The sequence below is a fragment of the Phyllostomus hastatus genome, unplaced genomic scaffold, assembly GCF_019186645.2.
Source record: "Phyllostomus hastatus isolate PE091 unplaced genomic scaffold, TTU_PhHast_1.1 phas_scaffold_317, whole genome shotgun sequence".
Classification (NCBI taxonomy): domain Eukaryota; kingdom Metazoa; phylum Chordata; class Mammalia; order Chiroptera; family Phyllostomidae; genus Phyllostomus; species Phyllostomus hastatus.
This window is the reverse complement of record NW_025334023.1, coordinates 19,132,206-19,154,123: the sequence shown is the minus strand read 5'-3', so window position 1 is coordinate 19,154,123 and position 21,918 is coordinate 19,132,206. Positions and strand designations below refer to the sequence as shown.

The following is a 21,918-nucleotide window of genomic DNA, read 5'->3' as shown; positions in this document are numbered from 1 at the left end:
GTATGTTTAGTTCTTCAATTCATATTTTGTATGTTGTGAGTAAGGGCTCTCACTCCACTTCCTCTAGCATGAAGAGAGCCAGGCGCAATTTACTAAATACTCTGTTCTTTTGTCACTGGCTTGTAATAACAGTTTTTGTATGCTGCATTCCATGCATGCATATATCTCCTTGGATGTGTTTCTGTTCCGCCAATCTGCTTATATATCACTGCAGTGTGCTTTGGGTGAGATTGGGATTAAATGGCTCATGGTATATTAAGAGAATAGTTGACCTTAATTATATTCATATAACACCAATGAACACAAGTTTGGTGTTTTGTGAAAAATTTTAGAAGAGGGTATCAAGTGACTTTCTTTAACGTGGGTCCTTTGGGATCTATATTAGCTTCAGCAGAGTGGAAGAAAAAGCGACTATGTGAATCTGAAACTTCGGGACAATTTAAAAGTTTAACTCTTCAGATTCCATTCCCTAGAGCCTGTCTAAAGATCCTCGAGAGTTGTCTGTTCATCCATTCATTCAGTTTAGATTTATTGCACACTTCCTATACATTACATATACCATACTAAGCACAGAAAGAACAAAAATAATTAAGAAATAGGCTTTGCTGCTAAACAATTTATAGCCTCATTAGGGGACACAAAAAATGTCAACAAACTTTGAGGTTAAAGGGCATGATAAAGATAAGTATAAGATAGAGTGGTGACCTAAAGTGGGAATATGTGAGTTCAGGGAAGAGGAACAGATACAGAGCTGAGTCCAACAGGATAAATATAAGCTCATGAGGTGGAACAAGGCACACAGGCCATCCAGCAGAGCCAGCATCGACAGAGGCACAAGCTGCAGCTGGCCAAGAGCCCCGTGGTAATGGTGAGGGCTTCCAGCAGCCGGGGGATAGAGAAAAGGCTGGATGGAGCAGCTGTTGATGGGAGTTGGACAGACAAGCAAAGAAAAGAATCATAAAGGGCTTTTGAACTCTATAAATGTGAAGAGATGTGGGGACAATTTTCACAGAAAGATGAAATCATAATTTTTACATTTTGGAAAAATAACTTTGGTTGTAGTATGGAAAAGAGGTCAGAAGAAAGTGGTATGAGGGCCACAGAAACATGTATGGGGTTGTTGTAACAACCAGGCTACTGTGACAGTATCTACTCATAGAGAGATGATGAGAAATAGGGGCTCATACAGCCTGTGACAGGTTCAGGAGCCATATTGCTTTTCTTCAAGTTTCACTGAGAACAATTCATTATTTAAAGAGGAAAAATAATTAAGAAATTTTTATTGGTAACAGGGTAAACCAGGCAACAGAGTGTGTACATAAACAGAAAACTAGGCAATAAAAGTTGCCTACAAATAAAGTCTTAGGAAGATTTTTCTGAGCCATTAAAATAAGAGAGACTTAATCCTAGGCTACGCTATAAATTCCATCCACCCTCATCTCCCTGACTGATATTTTAGGAGGGGACATCCATCTTTTTGAGGTCTAAACCATGACCTTAGGTCTAACCAGTTCAGAACAATGACTAGCTCTGGGATAGGAACAACTGATGAGGCAAGCAGTTCTCTTCAGGTACTCTTGAAGGAGGCTCTCATCACATGGTTGGACGTGTGTTCCCCACTTAAGCAGCAGAGGTCTGGAAGCTAATATGTTTAGAAAAAAGGTCTTCCCCACTGCTCCACCAGGGTGTAACCCACTGCATTTCCATGCGAACTGAAAAAGAACATGTGCACTTCTTTTTGTCTTAGAAATTTGCACCTTTGTCTTTACCCAAATTTGTACTTCATATTCATTCTGTGTTAAATTGATTGGTTAATATTTGGAGAGGGTCAAAAAACCACTCCTGATTTGATCCTAGCACGTGGAATAAAGTTTCCAGTGATTCACAGGAGGTGTCATCCATCTCAAGGTGCTGAAATTGGAGGCTAAATCAAATGGAGAGGCATTGGGCAGGTTCACTTCTTCCACCTTTCCTGATAAAGGCTCTGCCACTTGTCATAGGATATGGTTGTTATGATGACAGCATAGAGGAGTATGGGATGGAGAGTGAGTAGAGAGGGCAAACTGTGACAGTAAAGTAAAATGTGATAAGGTAAAGAGCTTTGAGCATGCTTGTTTGGACTTACGTAACCTTGCTCAAGTCTTAAGACATCCACAGCCTGTTGCCGTGATGAGGCCCAGAAGACCTAGGGTCAGCTCTCCTCCACCTTGTCGCTGGCACTCAAGCATTCTTGCTGAGCCTGTCCCACTGTGCCTCACTCATTTTACTCATACTTGCTGACTTTTCTCTCAAGGTTTCTGTCATCTCCCAATGCTATCCTGCTTCCCTCATGGCAACTCCAGCAATCCATCAATCTTTGTCCACTTATGCCTAAGCTTTGGTTAGAAACGGGGTACCTGTGCAAAATCAGGGCTGTGTCTGGATGGAGGTGGGGTGCTGTTGCCTGTTTTTCCTCAACAGCACATCCAAACATGAGCTCCAACATCACAGGATCCCCATGACATGCACAAAATACCCAGCACAGTGCCAGGGATGTGTGTCTAGTAGGATTTATATGAGAGAAGGAAGCAGACGACTATCTCAAAATACCAAACCAAATGTACAAAAACCAAGGGAGAATGAAGAGGGCTGCAACATCAGGGAAGGGTGATTCCAGGACATCTAGGCTGATGTGCTTTTCTGTGTGGATTTCCAGTGTGTATAAGAAAGCAAAGAAACTAAAAAAATAACCATCAAGCACTTGGAAAAGAGCTGGAAGAAATCTATTTTGTAAAGCCAAACACAATTCTAAATTATAACAGATATCTTATTTTTAGAATTTTGTGTTAGGGGAAAAAACCCAAGGATTTTATAATCCCTTTGACATGTTCTCCTTAAATGCTTTGGGAATCTTCAAAACCACTTTTGTAAGAAGCTTGTTTTTGCCTGGTCACATGCATGTAGGTGGCACTGCAAACAGCAATAACACAGATCTGTGGTGAACAGCTCTAATGTGAGCCAAGGAAGGGAACACCAAGAGTGAGAGAGTGTGTGTGTGTTGGGGGGTGAGCTGTTCAGAGAAGGGAGTGTCCTCACAGAGAGAGGACAACAGGGTGACCACACACGATCATGGTCTCTGAGAGCAGGCGTGAGGCTCCTCCAGAGGAAGGACCATGTCTGGTTGTGGTTATGGATCTCAAGTTGTCAGGTTTCACCTGATGCTTGGCAGCTCTGCAGAGATCCCCAGAAAGCCTTTTGGTCAAACCAAGCTACATTTATTAGTGCTGTGTATAATGGAGAACACCACATTAACAGTCTTAGTAGTGTCCCAGAATGGGGAGTCAGGGAGGGTGTTTGTAAGGTTTGGGGATCTAGATTTAAGTAGTTGAAGGGGAGTCCCAGTGGGTAAGAAGTTGGGATTGGGCGAGTTCTGTGACATCATTGTTTAGGATTAGCACACCTTGAGAAATAAACCACCGTCTACTAAGAAGCCATTTGCCCAGGTGAAGAAAACCTATTGATCTTGTAGCAGAGCTGTTTGCTGAGATAAACTCTGCCTGAACCAATCAATTTATAAGGATTTCCTAAAACACACAGTGAAATTGTATATTAGTATAAAACCTTATCTTTCAGGACAAAATTTTTTTCTTGAAACAAATAATGAAGTTTTGTTGACACAGGTGGTCTCATTTCTGTTTCATAGTTAAGATACGAGGTTGCAGGTAGTCCCGATTTTCAGGCTAGTGCTTAGAATGAGTTAGAAGATAATGGGAGAAGGCACCTGAAGGGAGGGCTGTCCTAAACCACAACTGCCAGGTAGCAGAATAAATAAATAAGTTGTAAAAAACTATTTGAAATCTGTAGACTTTATCACTGCTGTGTTGCTGTTTTGATGACCTCCTTTGTCTTCACACTGCTACCACCCAGGTTAAGTTTTCTCTGTATTTTTCCTAGAGTTAAAGTCTTCCAAGTGGTCCCCCACCCTCTGGTCTCTCTCCTTTCCCTCCATTCTACATGCTGCTCTCAGGTTACCCTTGCCAACAGGTAACTTGGGCCCTGTCACTGCCTCCCACCCTAATCACACAGCTCGTGAACACTCACAAGTAAGCCATCTGCTAGGTCCTGGCCTTTCCCACTCATTCCAACCCCTGTGTGTCCTGTGTGTCCATGAACACCTGTGGTGCCTTCATACCTCATCCTGAGGTCTGCAGACCTGGGAGGAGGGCACTGTGGGTGGGATGTGAAGGTGGCCTCCAAGTTAAGAGGAAAGGTGCGACTTACACAGGCACATTCTATTGACCTCTGGGATAAAGATTCAACTAGAAATCAAGGTGTGATCCTTAAGGTTTAGAGTGCTTTAGATTTTGTCATCTTTAAAAGTGGCTTTCTAAGCTGTGCACTCAGTGTATTAAAAACAAACAAACAAACAAACACCTGGTTTTAAGAAAGTGTGAACAAGGCACATGAATTTTCCCTCAGTCTTGCCTACCAGTTTCTCCTTCATTACAGATGAAGTTCTAGGGATGGGACAACAACTTTGTGCCAGGCCTGGTGCCCAGCACTTGACTACACACAATCATTCGATCTTCCCTGTGACCACAAGAGGTCGCTATTATCCCCCACATTTCACAGAAAAGGGGCCTGGATGCTCCAAGGATTTACGCAAGGAAGCTAGGTTCTCATTGCTAGTAACTGACAGGCCAGCATTTAACTTCTGATCTGTTTGACCCCCATATCATGCTGTCTTGGAGGCTGAATCTACAAATCCAAGTTTCAAAGGGATGCAGCAATTCCATCTCGATTCCTTAACAATCTGCTGCATTGTCACATTGCTGCTTCTTCCTCAAGTGACCAGGTTGCTCATGTAGACCAGCCATGGCCCCAGGAAGAGCCTTCCACTCACATCTCTCCTCCTGAGCACAGCAATGCTGCTACTACTAACACTGCTACTGAAGTCATTCCCTTCTCCTAGCACCCCTCCACCTTGGCTAACACTGACGAGTACTTTCTCTTGGTCATCTGAGCTCTCTACAGACATGATTACATTGCCTTCTGGGGTGGGAGGGTAAGGCATTTAGAAAAGTATTTCAGCCTAAACTATAACCAGAAAAGACACCAGCATTCTGGCTGCCTGTCATTACCAAATCCAATAAGCAATGACAGCGATTGAATCTTTTATGGGCGCTTTATTCAGATGGCCGGTGATCCGAGAAGATGGCAGGTTCATACCCTAACAAATCATCTTCCCTTCTCTTTCCAGGCCAGATGTTTTATAAGGAGGTGGGGGAGGACAAACAAGGTGTGATGAGGGCTTTGAGATTCAGAAGCTGCAACATTCCTGTCCTGGGCAGTTAGTTGTTCTCTAGGGGAGGGTCCTCCTCTGCTCTCCCTGGAACACAAAAGGCCCAGATGCCTCCAACTTGTCCCCAGGCAGTAATCTCTAGCCAGTGCCCCAGGAGGTCGGCTGTTTTCCCAAAAGCCAGGATGGGCCTTATCTGTAGTTTCTGAAACAAAAGCTTTAACATACACATTACTTGCTAGACTTATAACTTTTTACCTTAAGCTAAAATTTTCTAAGTCTTGAGTCCCCTATCAAAACCATTGATGGGTTGAATTCTTCCTTTTTTTCTCTCCCATAAGTGTATGACTTCACATAGCCAAAAATTAACACTAACTATTTCTGGTTCTGTCAGATCTGTCATCTCAAAGTTTTATTGCAGCTTTCTTTTGTTTCAGTATATTTTCCTTAAGCCTGGGGATACCCCAGGTCCCACTGTACACAGGATGATCTGCTTTGCACCTATTGTATTTACATGGTCATGAACAGTTTCCTCTTTCATTTCCAGAGTGTTTGCTTATGCTACTTAAACCTGCTATTGCAGCTAAGGAGAAATGACAAATGTTTTGCAAGGCTGTAGGGATCACTGCAGGCAGTAACTCTACACTTCTCTCAGAAAGCTTCACCCTGCTAGCATCTTTGCAGACACCCCGTAGGTCCCACTGTGCTTTCTTCTCCTGGGGGTAGGGTGAAGGGAGCTTTGTTCAAGTGAGGGATGCTGGGTCTGTGTGCACAGTGCCTCTCTCCATGCACAACTAGAGGTCCTGCCATTCCAGGAGTGGACTTCATCCTCCTCTTTGCAGGATGAAGAAGAAAATAATGTGCAATAGATTTGCAATCTATACTAAGAAAAGCAAAGAAACATGAGGGCAGAGAACGTTCAAGTCCCACATCAAGATGAATTTCCCTGCCTAAGGAAAGCCTCCCTTAGAAAGCATCCATTATCCACAGCAGTGTGCAGGCTCAGTCTGAGAGGTGATGGTGTTAAAGAACCTTATTTGGAAACTGCAATTTGGTCAAACAGTAATAAGTTTCTATTTTTTAACTTCCATGTGCAATTAGAAAAATGTGATGCTACTGTGGTAATTAAAGAACAATTACTCCCGATTAGAGGCTTCCTGGAAAGCAAGAGCCCCCTCAGAGGTAGTCTGATTGAATGAGGAAGCAAAGGTGAGGATATTTAGAAGGAAAAAAAAACAACTCTTGCTTGGAGGTAATCTAAATTGCTACCAGTGTTGGTGTGCCTGTCAAACGAGTAGGTACACTCTGCAACACTCACACAATGGGGCTTTGCACGAAACACACACTATTTTCAGCACTCACACATGACCACATAATGGATGGCAGAAACCATGTGTGGGGCTGGGATGGGAGTAAAGGACAGAAAACTGTACTTGAACAATGATTAAAATAAAAAAAAAGACATGAAAAAAAAAGAAATCATGTGTGACTCCTGCCTGCACCCCCCTCTCCCTGCAAACCCCATGCACAGTGCTGACATAGTGGTGGTGGTCCACGAAAGAGTCCAAGTGTGGCAGCTGACCTGGCATGTGGCAAATAAGCACCACCATCCTTTTCTCATCCCTGGCCTGTCATTTGGCTGTGCACACTGGCCACCTGACGGTCAGTGGCAGACTGCTTCATTTCGCCAGGCCCTTGGTTGACCTCCCTTCAGGGTAAGGTCACCCATCACGCACATTTTGACCTGGTCCAAGAGCATGTCGGGTGGCTTATTGATCTCCGAGCTTACACCTTCTTACCAGGAAAAAAATGGTACTGATGCTCTGGGAGTGCACTTCAGATCTGATTATAATCTGTCAGTTTGAGATTTTTCAAAAAGTACACATTCCAGAGGGGATGGAGATCTGCTGTGTGACTGATTAATGAACAGATAAGGATATGGGGGACTTGTGGGCATGGTTTTGGCTTGTAGCCTTTAGGGAAGCAAGGAAGGCTCTGGGTCTCGTGGGAGAGGAGGGCTCCAAGGAGCAGGGCTCTCAGCCCCTGTGGTTAGAACCCTGTTAATAAAAACCTGTTTCCTTCAACACTAATTGTTGGGCCATGTGTCAAGACACCAGGCGGCAGAGCTGCTGTTTGCTCGATAATGTTATGTGTCTCTCAGGTTAAGCTTTGAACTGGGAAGCCTCCCTGGGCAGGACTCTCCACACCCAGCAACTGGATCCCAGTGCTGGCAACCAGGGCTGGAACACTACCTTCCCAATTGTTTGGTCCAGGACCTCCAGGGGCTGCATCGGATTCCTAGGGTGTTCCCCAGATTTCCACAATGGAAACCTTCCTCGTGGATCCCAGAGGATTTGCTGATATTTAACAAGCTCCTGGGTAACAAGATAACTGAGTATGGCACCTGGCTTGATTCCTCACATTACAAGGGAAGGGAGAGCATCAGCAGAGTCCTGGGAATTGGCATCCGTGCTCTTCCCTCTGGAAAGAAGTTGCTGGCTCAGATACCTTCTCCCTCTCTTTGGAGCTCCCAGGCATCTATATTCTGGGGGTACTTACCCTATGCCATCTTGTTGCTGCCACACTTTCTAGGTGTGTGTAGAGGGGGAAGGTGGCCAAGGTGAGTGCTGTTATTGGACAGACTTGGGCTCCACATCTAACTTTGAATTCAACAGATCTGTGAACTAGCAAATCATTTCACTTTGAGTTTCAGTTTCTTACTAAAAATAGGGATAATAATGTCTTCTCAAAGAATTTTATTAGGTTTAAATGAAATGATGTTTACCCAGTGCCTGATACAAAGCCAATATCTGATGCATGTCAGTCGATATTATTTGTTAACACACCATGGCCTCCCAGAGGGCAGACGACGTGGTTTTTGTTGCTCCTGCTGGACCTGGTCAGTTAATATTTGCGGATTTGAAGAAGACAGATAAATCTGTTGGTGCTAAATGAAGACCTGAGATGTCTACAGATAGGAAGCACATAAATAAACTAGCCATTAGAAAGAAATTTGGGTGGAGCTGCCCTTCTCCATTTCCACTCACATCTTCCCCTTCCTCTTTTCTTCAATTCCTTTGTGTGTGTGTGTGTGTGTGTGTGTGATTTCTTTTTTTTTTCCTTCAAGGTTAGCTTTCATTTTACGTAGTTAGAATAAAAATAAAAACTAATGATTACTGAGTGTTAGCCATGTGTCAGGCCTTGTCCTCAGCTCTTCATCTGAATTATCTCAACAAATCCTAGGAGCCACTGGCACAATCCCACATTTTAAGGTGAGTGACTTAAAAATGCAGAGGTTTGGGGACTTGCTTCAAGTCACACAACTTGAACTTGGTGGTACCAGGAAAGGAACCAGGCAGACTTTGTGTTCCAAACACTTGAAGACTGTGCATGTCTGTGCACTTGCACTATGTGTACACATACAGTGTGACATGTATATATGTACAGATCACACATAGTGTGATGTGGTGGCATGTGCAACATACATATGATGGTGAGGTGGGAGGCAGTGCATGTAGATATGTGTAGGGAAGGTCAGTGGGGAGAGTGTGAGTGTCTTGCAAACTCCCTGCAGCAGTTCTGGTTCAGAAGTCCATAGATGATACATGCAAGCAGCTGTTGAAGTAAGCCAGGAAGTAGCTCTTAACAAAGAGCCCTTCTGGAACCTGAGGAGCTATTTCTTTTGGGTTAATGGCCATAGCAAGGCTGATGCCGTTCAGTGGGGCCCAGCAGATGGTGAAGATCACAAACACCAGGAACATGTTTAGAAAGTTCCGGATGATGCTGGGCCTCAGGCGCAGCCTGCTCTCTGACTTGGCCTTCCTACCGGCCTGGAGCATCAGCACCCAGATACATAGGGGCTGAGGCTGGTGCAGAGGGCAAGCCATCTACATTCTACTCCCAACTTTCCCTATACATACATACATACATGCACATACCCACACACACACCAGAACATGTACACTGTACATTCTACCACATCACACAATGTGCGGTCTGTATATGTGTACACATCATACTGTACACGTACACATACCACAAGTACACTACACATGCACATTCTTGCTTGAGGCCTGAATGCAGCCACGTTGCCATGTGGGCAGACATGTGGCATGGTGGTTCAGAGTCCAGTCCTGTGGAATGTGGGGGATGATGCTCTGGGTGCTCCCATCTCACAGCCTCTGCAGGCCTCCTGGCTTTGCCTGCACATTCCCCAGCTTCCTAAATGGTCTGCCTCCTCTGAACATAACATTCTCTAAGATCACCAAGCTCAGTCCTTCAGAAAGATCCTTAGAAAACCACACAACCATCAATCAATACGCTTTAGGTATGTTCTGGGCCAGTGTCCTAGGAAGGAGATAGGACATAATCCAAACTGTCTGCATTCTAAAACCAACACTGACTTATGAATAAAACACCAAAACTCTGAAAGTTTGGGCAACATGAAGTTCAAGGGGTGAACAGCTCCATTGCTAATGCCATTTATTTTATTCACCAGGTGCTGTACTTCCTGAGCTACTGTGTGTCCAAAAGATAACCCTCCCACCAGAAGAGGCCCTTAAGGACACAGTGGGTGCTGAACATGGTGCTTCAAGTCTGCTGGCCACTTGCCACATAGTAAATGCCAGCTGCCAGCCTTACAGTGGCTGACACAGAAGGCAGACTGACACAGAGGACTGACATGGATTTTCAGGAGGGACTCTCCAAAGAGGCAAGGGCCACTGATAATGCACTGCCACCACGCATCTGTTCAGCATGCCAGAGGCTGAAGTGACCAGCCCAGGGGGCCAAGGGTCAGGCATATGGATAGAGCCCCTAAGGCACAGTAATTAGAGAGGCCAGGCTGTAGTCTGGCTTCAAGAGGGTTCAGGTAAAGGGAGGCTCAGAGCCACCCAGCTGCAAGTTTGCCTGAGTCAGACCTTTAGGTGCGGTAGACTCCAGACTTGCAGTTGTAACCCTACAACATAGAGAAAGGGCTGTCTTCGGCCCTCGTCTGGCCCGACACACATTCTCACCCCACCTCAAGGGAGCCTCTGTGGGATGTGCTCCATGTCCTTGGGAACTGGAAGAGCCACAGGCAGCCTTCCTGAAGTGTCTATTTTGGCCTCAGAGGTTTGGGGTCAACCCCACTCAGAACCAACAGAGTAGAAGTTTGTTATCTCCCTGGAAGTTCTCAGGACCTAACTACTTCTAAGTCCAGAGCTAGGTTAGGGCCCAAAGGAGACAGGAGGTAACTGAATTGAAAGAGATCACTTAGACAATTAGAAGGTTCGTGAGCTTCCCTGTCTCTTGAGACATTCAAACAGAGGTTGAAGGTAAAGGGTACTCTGGCCTCAGACTAACCTGCTGGATTCCTTCCAGTCAACTCTTTTGGGGAATCTATTTATTTAATAGGATAAAGCCCCCTCATGTTCTTCCTGGTTGGTACTGCAAGGCAAGAAATGCATATCTGAGGAATTGCTTGAGGTAGAGGGGTCTCCTTCTTCTCCACTTAATTCCCAGCGTTGTTTGCCATCTTCACTGACAGCTTTTTGTCTCTGACTTCCCTATTCAGACCTCACTTGGTCCCCAACGAGTGAGGGACTTGCTTTCTCAAAGTTCTTGTTTTCAGCTGAATTTTAAATGTCCTTTTGACATTTGAAGTTGGTGCTGGGAGCTGGAGTGACCTGGGGTAACCTCAGTTCAGCCACTTTCTGGCCCCATGAACTTGATCAGGCAAGTTATTGAACTTCTTTTTCAGTGATGATTCCTTCATGGGTTCCCTCCTTGTCTTTTGAAAGCCTCCTTTTTCTCCTCACACACATTCCATATGACTGTTTCTATGAGGAAAACCACTTCATTCCAACAAAGGAATGTTGGTGTCTGCCAGGCCTGCTAAGCGGCAAACAAGCTTTTGGCACTTGCAAGTATGTGGGGAGGAAGTCAAGAGCTCCCAGAGCCTGTAGCAGCTTGTCCAGCTGTTTCCTTAGCAAAGCCAGTCAAGCTCTGTCATTTTAATGTGGCTCGTGCCCTGGTAATGCCCCAGAGGCTGGCAAACAGCTGGTAAATAGTGGCAGAACACATTCAACTCCACGTGGAAAGTGATTCAATTAATCTCCCCTATTACTCTGGCTGTTCTTGAAAGGCTGAAATCAACCAGTTCCCCCTGTAGAGTCATACAATCTTCTGGCTTTCTTGACACCAGTCAACATGAGGTAGATAAAACTCTCATTTTTCTCCCATCTGTAAGAAGCCAGGTCCTATTTGGATGACAGTCAAGGAAAGATCCAGTTGTCTATCCATTTCTTCCCCAGAAAGGTGAGAAATCAACCAGATGCACACAGCACTGCTCATCACCTCGTGCACAGGCTTCTAATGAATATTCATATCACGAATCCTGGTGTACCTTATTTCCGCTTTCCTCCATCAGGCAGGGCATGTTAGTAGAGACAGACAACAGAGTTTTGGTCACTAAACGTAATTCTCTTCCATGTTCATGTACAAATCACAGCCCTTCACGTACCAGACGTCACAATCCCCTCCCTCCCACCCTCCATGCCTCTTCTTTCCTTCTTTCTGGGAAATCTATTTCCTAATGAGAACCTTGTAATCTGGAAAAGAGCCAACAAGTGTTGAGCTACTTAGCCTTCATCCGATAGTAGAATTCTGGAAGACAAAGCTACCTCTAATCCCTTGCTCTCTTCCCTGTGGCCACACTGTATGCCCGTGAGAAGTTTGCTGAATTTAAACTGTCCCTCATCACTGAGCTAAAATAGGCAATGTACAAATACACAAGTCATTGAGTAATTTACTCAACAAATATTGCTAAGTATCTACTAGGCACTGGGGCTCTGCCTATGCAGGGGCTCAGAGAGAGCAGTAGGCTAGACAAAATACTCCATCCCCTTATAAAGCTCAGGATCCCATAGAGGACACTCTTAAATAAAAACATGGTGAAGCGAGGATTTCGATAGCAAAGTCAACAGATGGTCTATTACTTCTAACAGGATTAAACTTCCTATGCCTTGAGGGTTTTTTCCTATCTTTTATCTATTCAAGCATATAATGCATTTGTTGAGCCCCTACCCTGCTTGGGGAAGGCAGTGATGGGTGAAAGACATGGATGCTGCCACTGAGATGACACATGCTGCTGGGGAGAAGACACAGCAACAGTGGCCCATTAGTGTGGTGAGAGCTGGGAGAAAAGCATGAGATGGCAGGAACAGTGGTGTGGGGCTGGTACAGTGTTGGGGGGCAGGGCTGCTTGGGTAAGACCATTCAAGAAGCTGGACAATATCACCAGGACCGTGCAAGAGGCTGCCTTCATCCCATAAATAGATTTCTCAAATAGGATCTTGTATGGGAGAAGGCATAAGGAATTATAATAATCTCCAAATGAATGTGAGATATTTTTATTATTTTCTAGGGATAGACATTTGAAATCATTGTGAACAGATCTTTTATTAAAAACTTGATTTCCTTACAAATACTAAAACAAATCTTTTATATTAATGTAAGCTGCTAATTCAATTCCCAAATTCTTTGAGAGCAAGGATTGTTTTCCTCTAAAATCACATTATTTATGAAAACCCTAGACTTCTAGTCAAGATGGCAGCATAGAAAAACATGGCTCACCTCCTCGCACAATCAAATCAAAATTACAACTAAATTATAAAATAACCATCACTTACAACCATCAGAATTTGAGTTGAATGGAAGTCTGACAAAAATGGAATTAAAGAAACCACGTCCAGGTAGACTGGTAGGAGGGGTGGAGACACAGACACACCCATGTGTCCTGGGTGAAAATTAGGGAGGGATATCCCAGAATCAAGGAGTTCCAGCCCTACAACAGGTGAACCAGCCCAGGGTTCCAATACCAGGAAGATAAGTCCCCATAACTTCTGGCTGAAAAACCCAGTAGACATTGAGTCAGTGGAAGAAACTTCTAGAGTCCCACACAGTTCCTCCTAAAGAACCCACACATGGACACACCTACTCAGATTCACTCCCTCTGAGCTCCAGCAACAGGTTAGCAGCTTGGAAGGTACCAGTGGCATATGGGGAGGAAATGAAGGGTCCTCTACCAAGGCAAGAGCTGAAAGACAGCTTTCTCCCAGACAGAAAGGCCATTGTCCCTTTTCTGAACCCTCCCCCCATACAGCCACAGAGCCTGCAGGTGGGTGCCATATCTGAGACTCCATCAACCTGGCTAAGCAATTCCGCCCCACTATGACTTCTGCCCCTGAAGTTATACCACCCAGTTACAAGTACACCCAAGCTGTTAACAGAGACTTTTCCATACAAATGGCTGGTCTTGGCTCATGCTTCACAACCTCCTAAATCCTCACAAACAATCAACAGCCAGAATCAGTTACCCCAGCTCCTATACCTCTTGCTAAGCGGCCCCAGGTGCTGCACTAGCAGTAGCCAACTGAGATTCACAGCTTTGCTTCACCTGAGAATGTCCAAGTCCAACACAAGTAGCAACCATCTCAGACTGCTTTATAGCCCAGGCAGGGTGGCCCCAGGTAAAACACAAGTGGAGGCAGACCTCGGCCTGCACCAAGAAACCCCAGAGCTTATGCACCCAGTGGACAAAAAACAAGGATGGTGTTAGCAGTCTATGGGACAAATTGAAGCATTCCAACATTGGCATCATGGGGGTGCCAGAAGAAGAAAAAGAGCAAGAAGTTGGAAATCTATTTGAAAAATTAATGAAAGAAAACTTTCCTAATTTGGTGAAGGAAATAGACATGTAAGTCCAGGAAGCACAGAGTCCCAAACAAGATGTGTGCAAAAAGACCCACTCCAAGATACATCATAATTAAACTGTCAAAGGTTAAAGATAAAGAGAGAATCTTAAAAGCAGCCAGAGAAAAGCACTCAGTTACCTACATGGGAATTCCTATAAGACTGTCAGCTGATTTCTCAAAAGAAACTTTGCAGGCTAGAAGGGAGTGGCAAGAAATACTCCAATTCATGAAAACCAGAGACCTACAGCTAAGATTGCTGTACCCAGCAAAGCTATAATTTAGAATTGAAGGGCAGATAAAGAGCATCCCAGACAAGAAAAAACTAAAGGAGTTCATTGTCACCAAGCCCTTATTATATGAAATGTCAAAGGGACTTATTTAAGAAAAAGAAGATCAAAACTGTGAACAATAAAATCACAGACATATCTATCAACAATTGAATCTAAAAAACAAGTGAAGCAAACAAGAACAGAGACAGAATGATGGGTACAGAGAGCACTTTGATGGTTGTCAGGTGGGAAGTGGGTGTTGGGAGAATGGGTGAAAAGGTGAGGTGATAAAGAAATACAAATAGGTAGTTACAGAATAGCCAGGAGGATGTAAGGTCCAGTGTAGGAATTGGAGTAGCCAAAGAACTTACAGGCATGACACGTGGACATGAACAATGGTGTGGGGATTGACTGAATTAATGAGGGGTGTTGGGTGGAGGGGAACAAAGTAGAGAATTGGGAGAAGTGTAATAGCATACTCAATAAAATATAATTGAAAAAACCCTAGAAGTTGTGGATGAATTGTATAAAGGCTCAGTTAAAATCTAATGTCACTTTAATTAAAGGAGAAAAGAACTGCTATGCAAGCTAGTAATGTGAACAAAAATAACATCAGGAATATTTCAACCACTTAAAAGAAGAAAATATATAAGAACATAAGCATTCATTTAAAAAATAACTGTTCATTACAAAACATCCTGCCATAATCGTTAAAGAGATCAATCACTTAGTGACACTTACGGCAGCATTTTATTACCTTAATTATACTTAATAATAACAAACAACAATTTGGTATAGCCTCTTAAAGTTCATAATGTATATTTACATAAATTGACTCCAATGTTTCTCACCAGAATCCCTTAATGTTGATAACATAATTTCCATTTTATAGATAAAAAATCCAATGTGAACACACGGAGAAAAAATGAGAAAGAACAAGAAGAGAAACAGGAGGAAACCAGCAAAAAGAAATGTCAAGTGGACTAAGGGCAATAGTATAGAGTTTCTTGGATATCTCCAAAAGTGAGAAAGAACAGAAAAATACCTGTTTAGCTTGGCAGTTAGGAGACCAATAGTGATAGGAGCAAGGGCAAATTCTGTTGAATGCTGGAAAATAAACTCTTGTGCTGTAGGTTGCTCTCTTGATCAGGTCTGCCTTCACGGGAAGGAGAGAAATGGAGTAGACTTAGAAGGTATGTCCTTTGATTGGGGATTGCTCAGAACTTTTTTTTTTCTCTCCCTCTTTCTTTTATGTGAGAGAGACATATCTGGCATAAAATAAGCACATAGCTATTTTAGCTATTATTATTGTTGTTTTTATATTATTAGTTGCATAGGAAGAATAAGAAAGAAGTTCAGAGTGTTGCAGTAGGATTCCAGTGAGATAAGCTGGGAGATGAGGATGATGAGGAAGGAAGGTGTTGCCTCTGGAGCATGAACTCTTTAAGAACTGAGGCTTTGGACTTTACTTCCCAACTGTCTACCTTCTACTCTTTCAGCAATAAATATTGAAAATGGTAAGAGTAAAAAAGCAGTATCAGTATCCTTTGAGTTTTGCAATATATTATACTAAATACAGAACCTAACTTTCTGGAGAGAAAAACAAAAGGCAATCAAACATGCAAGACTTCATATCCCTGGGCTACTGAGAGCTACATATAGGAATTAAAGAGGATTATGAGTTTTCATGATTATTTGGCTAAAGATGTAATTATAAGATTTAAAATGTGTTCATTTTTGCTTGGTGAAGAGATGATATGGTATTCAGAACTGAAATATGAAGTTAAGGAACTTATTTAAGAAAAAGATAAAAACTATGAACAATAAAATAGCAAAAATAGATATCTATCAACAATTGAATCTAAAAACCAAACTAAGCAAACAAGAACAGACAGAATCATGGATACGAAGAGTGTTCTGATAGTTGCCAGATGGAAAGGGGTGGGGGAGACTGAGTGAAGAGGTTAGGGGATTAAGAAGTACAAATAGTTACAGAATAGTAGTTACAGAATAGCCATGGGGATGTAAAGTACCGTATAGGAAACGGAGCAGCCAAAAAACTTAGATGCATGACCCATGGCCATGGACAATGGTTGGGGGCTGCCTTAGGGAGTGGGGGGTGCTGAGTGGAGGGGGGCAAAGGGGAAAAATCAGGACAACTGTAATAACATGATCAATAAAGTATAATTATTTTAAAAAAAGATATCTGCCAGGCTGAACATGCCCATCAGGAAGCCTGCAGCACATTCACCTGTCCCAAAGAAGAGAGGGCATCGCTGGGCACCTGCAGGGCAGGGTGAACGGAGTAGACGAGGAGCTGGGTGTTTAGCAACCAACTCCTCCATGTTTCCTCAGTAAATCCATTGTTGTTTTTAAAAAAGATTTTGTTTATTTATCTTTCAGAGACATGGGAAGTGTGGGAGAAAGAGAGGAAGAGAAACATCAATTGGTTGCACATGTGCCCCGACCAGGGACTGAACCTGAACCCAGGCCTGTATTCTGACTGGGAATCGAACTTGGGAACTTTACAGTATGATTCCTAACCAACTGAGCCACACTGGTCAGGTCTCCACTGTCAATTTTTTTATATCTTTCCTCCTTAAAAGTCACCAAAATGTCCTAGAAATGGCCATGTGTCCACTCCCTAACTTTCCTGATAGCCTCTTTAACCCAGCTGTAGCATTAAGGATCCATTGTTAGGCCCTGGCCAGTTAGCTCATTTGGTTGGAGCATTGTCCTAATATGACAAGGTTATGGGTTCAATCTTCAGTCAGGGCATATCTAAGAATCAACCAATGAATGCATAAATAAGTGAACAACAAATTGATGTTTCTCTCTTTCTCTCTCTCTCTCAAATTAACCAATAAATTAATTGACTTAAAAATAAAAATAAGAAAGAATCCATTGTCTTGGCCATGGTTCCTGGCTCTTGCCTGAGAAGTTAGGGTCACTGTGTCTATGGATCAGGAATAACTGATGTTGTTGGGCTTTCTCCTCTGCTAATGGAGATCATCTTGACATTACAGTAAGGACACATTTCTCTCATCTCTCTTCTGTGTGGCTGACTATCTAGATAGTGCAGGTAATGGTAGCAAGCTTACAATTTATGAGCATCTTAAAGGGCCAATTCTCTAAGGGGTCACTGGGACACAGTTTTAGGGATCCATGGTGTGGCTGGAGCCTGCTGGCCACAGAGCAGCAATTAGGGAGGAGAAACACCTTCATGCAGAAGGTGCTCGTCAGCCTTCAAGAACAAGAATGAGGTGTACCTTGAGCTATTAGTGCTGAAGGCAATTCAGTTCTGTGAGAACCATGATAATTTCATGAGCAGTTCTGAGTACTGTAACAGGCCTATCCCACTTCATGAAGCAAAATTAAATTTCATTGGTCCCACTGCTTTCCTGGTATCTTATCCATTCTCTATGTGTTTCAACATACCTGAATTCAGGGTTTACTATGTACCTGGCTCTGTGGACAGAAATGCAATAAAAGTGTCAGCTTTCAATGAGTTCACATTCCAGTGGGGAGAGGAGAACACTAAAAACAAAACAGTGAGGTGAGAGCTGTAACAGGAGGCCACATGGAAGCTGGAGGAGAGAAACAGTAATTTCACCTTCCATGGTGTTAATATTAGAAACATCAACACCCCCTTAGGGAAACTGAGGAAGGGGGTTGAAGGAGACATTCTCTAGCAGAAAAGAGGCAGGTTGCATCCCAAGAGGAAGGTAGTGTGTCAGAGAGCATGGCCGAATGGGAGTGGCAGCTGCCCACTGCTCTGGAGTTGAGCCTTGGTCTGTGATGAGGGCAGTCACTGAAGGCTGGGGTGACGGTGGCAGTGTGAGCAGCCACTGGAGGAGGGAGTAGGGAGAGCCATCTGGGGACTAAAGACACAGTTTGTGCAAGAGATAATAAGGGTGAGATTGCAATAAGAGAAGACAAGGAAGGGGAAATTTGAGAAATACTCTTAGGCAAAAATCATGAGGATTTGGGGAATGAAGAAACAAAGAATAACTCCCAGGGATCAGGTGACTGGGGGAAGAAGAGAGGAAGAAAATTCAAAAACTAGCACCAGGTCACCCTGACCAGGTAGATCAGTTGGTTGAAGTGTTGACCTGTACACCAAAAGGTTGAAGGCTCTAACCCCAGTCCGGGCACATATGAGAGGCAACCGATCAATGTTTCTCCCTCACATCGATGGTCCTCCTTGTCTTCTCTCTCTAAAATCAATGGATATATCCTTGGGTGAGGATTAAAAAAAAACAACAACTACCACCAGGTAAACCAAGGGAATGAAAGCCCCAACGAGAGAGTGGCCTTCAGTGGCACGCACAGACAGAGGGGTATGTCTGAGGAGGCCAGGCCCCAGAGTACCAGGAGGAACTGGAAGGCAATGAGATGGTCAGTGGATACAAACTGTCATATTAAGGCGTCTGACCAAGAAGGAAAGAAGTTAGAAGGAGATATAAAATCAAGAAAAGGTTCTTTTTCTTGTAAACACAGGAGACCCCTGGGTGTATGTGCACACTCATGTTGTGTGTTGGCTACAGGAAAAGAGGCTGTCTCTGAAAAAGTCATCAGAACATATGCAGCAGCAGAAGTGGCACACAGGGCAGTCATGGAAAAACGACAGTTACTCTGACCACTCACCCTGCCGTCAGGAGCGTCCCTGCTCTGAATGACAAGGGGCTGCCCCACAGAGAAACTGGTTTGTAACAGGCAAGTGAAGAATACAGACATCTGCTAGGAAAGGAACTATAACCTTCATATGACTGTGTGCCTTGGTTATTGGAAATGTGTTCTCATTGTCACTCCTATCTTCTTCATACCAGAGAGTTAAGGAAGCAGACTTAACTACAGGAAGATCTGAGGTAAGTGTTCCTTAAAGAAAATCCAAACACTTCGGTGGGAGAGACCTGATTACTAGTGGAATGAGTGCTAACTGCTCAAATTTAAGTTTTTAAGCATTTGTTGAAATCTCACTCTGCCAACATTATTTAAAGTCAATACTATGATTTTTCATTACCATCATTAATAAAGCCAAGAGACACATAAAAACTGGTAAAATTACACGACTAGGGCCGTCACCAGTGTGTCAGGAAACAATGTCATTTAGATATAGTGTTGTTTTTTTTCTGGTCCTGAGCTGTAGCAGATTCGGCAGGAAGTAGGAATCCTAGGATAGAACAGAGGATGTGCCAGCAATTTAACATGCACATTACCTGCTCCTACCATGCTCTCAAATCAGTAAGGTTTCTGTGAACCTGGCTGGGAGGACAGGGAAGGCCAGCAGTGTGGCAGAGACACTTGTCTGCCTCCTACCCTCAGCCATCCCTCTTACAATAGGTGGCCCAAATTACTGAGCAGGGGTCTACAGCCCATCCGGCCTTCTCCAAACACCTGATTAGTCATGGAGAGAAGGGGCCACTGTCCGAACCTGGGGGGCACCATCCTGCCTCCCGCTCTTTGTGCAGGGAATGAATGTGTGGATGCTGCAAATAGATGTTATGATCAGCAATATTCAATACAGCTTTCTAATCATAAACTGCTTTTTCCTAATACGCAGGTTTTTACTCAAAGGACACAGTAATATCTTGAAAGTATTCCAGATAATACTAGCTACTACTACTGAAGTGACTGAGTTAGAAAGCTTACTTCTTAATAATGTTGCTTTCCTTATTATGGATAGAAGCTCACTTTGCAAGGGCAGCTTGCGGTTCCTGAGTTCTGAGAGGATGACCAGCCCGGACAAGTTGCTCAGGATGTCCACCACGGTGGTGACAAAGAGCACGGCAGACAGAACGGCTGCCACCCAGGGAGGCTGAGGATACCCCTGATGGGTGCATGCAGCTCACCTCTGCCAGCCTCGCCGCGAGGCCCACCCACCCGCCTCGCAGCAGTTGGCAAAAGATCCCTTCTCAGGCATCTTAGACTCTCTTGCACTGTGCTGCAGCCACCGCTCCGCCCCTTCTTTGACACAAGGCATGCAACGCACTGAGGTGCACTCCTGCTGCCCCCTTCCCTGCCCAAGCGGTGTGGGCTAGCGAGGATGCAAATGGGAAGAGAGCTAAAGGAGGTAATGAAGCAAGTCTGGGCAGGGAGCAGAGAAAAATACGGGAACAGGAGAACTTGGGGTGCACGCGTTGCTGATAGGAGTATGTCCCTTGGCAGGTCCCTGAAGAGCCGGGTACATCAGGGAGCTGCTTATTCTGCCACCCAGAGACCAGCATGTGTCTCGTCCGGCTCAGATTTCGGTTCTGGAGCGCACCGCCAAGCCCAAGGACTTTCCCCTCTGGAGCAGCTGTGCTCAGGAAGGGACACCCAGGTTTGCGGACTAAATAAGGTGCTGGTTGTCCAGACCTGCTGTTGTCAAAAGAGCAAAGTTTGAGGCCCCACAGGGCTGTGCAGCTCCAAAGAGAAGTAATCCCCAGGGTGTGGGGACAGATCTCAGAGCAAAGTAAGGGAGAAAGTTACATTGTTGACAGCTACAGGAGAAAGGCGAACCAGCGCTATTTATCGAGCACTTGCTGTTCATCACGGGAGACATTGGCAATGTCTCGTTATAAAGCAGAGACAATACTTTGATAAATTTATGAACATCTATTTAAACTTAATAATACTTAAATAGATGCAAGGTCAATATTTGGGGTTGTTATAGGTTTTAGAGGGGTTAGAACAAAAAGAAGAGAAGATATATAGGAAAGAAGAAACTTAGATGCCCTTTATTTAAAATGTTTGAGCATTTACTCTGATAATAACAATAACTAACCTCTTTAGAGGGCTAAGGTTATGCCAAGCACTGTGCTAAGCACTTCTTGTATCACTAGAATTACTAAAATGTAAAAGGCTGATACTCCCAAATGTGGCAAGGAGGTGAAGCACCTGGAAGTCTCACATATTGCTTCCATTAGAATGCAAAATGGTACAGCCACTGTTAAGAGCTGTTTGGTATTTTTTTTTATAGGGCTAAACCATCCTGTGATCAACAGTGAAATGCATATTAAATAAGTAAAACACATGCCCACAAAAATATCTCTGCAAGAATATCCAGAGCAGTCTTATTTGTAGTAGCCTAACCCTGGAAACTGCCCAAGTGTCCATCAACAGATGAGTGGCATACTCCTACAAGGGAGTACCACTCAGCAATAAGAACTACTTGTTGGGAGCTGACCAACAGCTGACCTTTGACACAGTCAGGTTGGATGAGACTCATCTGCACAGCAGAGGCTACTGTGGTCAGATCTACTGTCTATCTCTTCCTGTATGCCTGTCCCTGCTAGCAATAGGTGGCGGGGTTTTGGGATACCTGTGCATTATAACAAAAAATCTGCATGATGCCTCTGATTCTGCATGACATGACTTGCTAACCACAGAATAGAGACCCCTAGCAACCCTAATGTTGCCTGCTTCCCTCACCTGGGAAGTTAAGGATAAAATTAAACTATGGACAGATCAACTGCCAGAACGCTGAAGGAAGCTGTTGCTAGGAATGTTTCTTAGGGAATTACCACTTAAAAGCTTAAGATTTATTAGAGCCACTACCCCTCCTCTACCCTGGACAGGAGTGTATAGAAGCAAGGAGTTCTAGTTGAAAATAATAATCTCAATACATAGAAACAAACACAAAACATGCCCCCCA

At 43.9% G+C, this 21,918-nt stretch overlaps 1 protein-coding gene across 1 annotated transcript; it reads right to left on the bottom strand.

The window, feature by feature from the left end:
- Positions 1-8,812: 8,812 nt before the first annotated feature.
- MTNR1B (melatonin receptor 1B) lies at positions 8,813-20,205 on the bottom strand. The gene is given in 4 exon segments (XM_045817852.1): positions 8,813-8,883; positions 8,886-9,144; positions 18,054-18,130; positions 19,977-20,205. Coding segments are annotated over 4 exon segments (636 nt in total).
- Between the last annotated feature and the right edge of the window lie 1,713 nt (positions 20,206-21,918).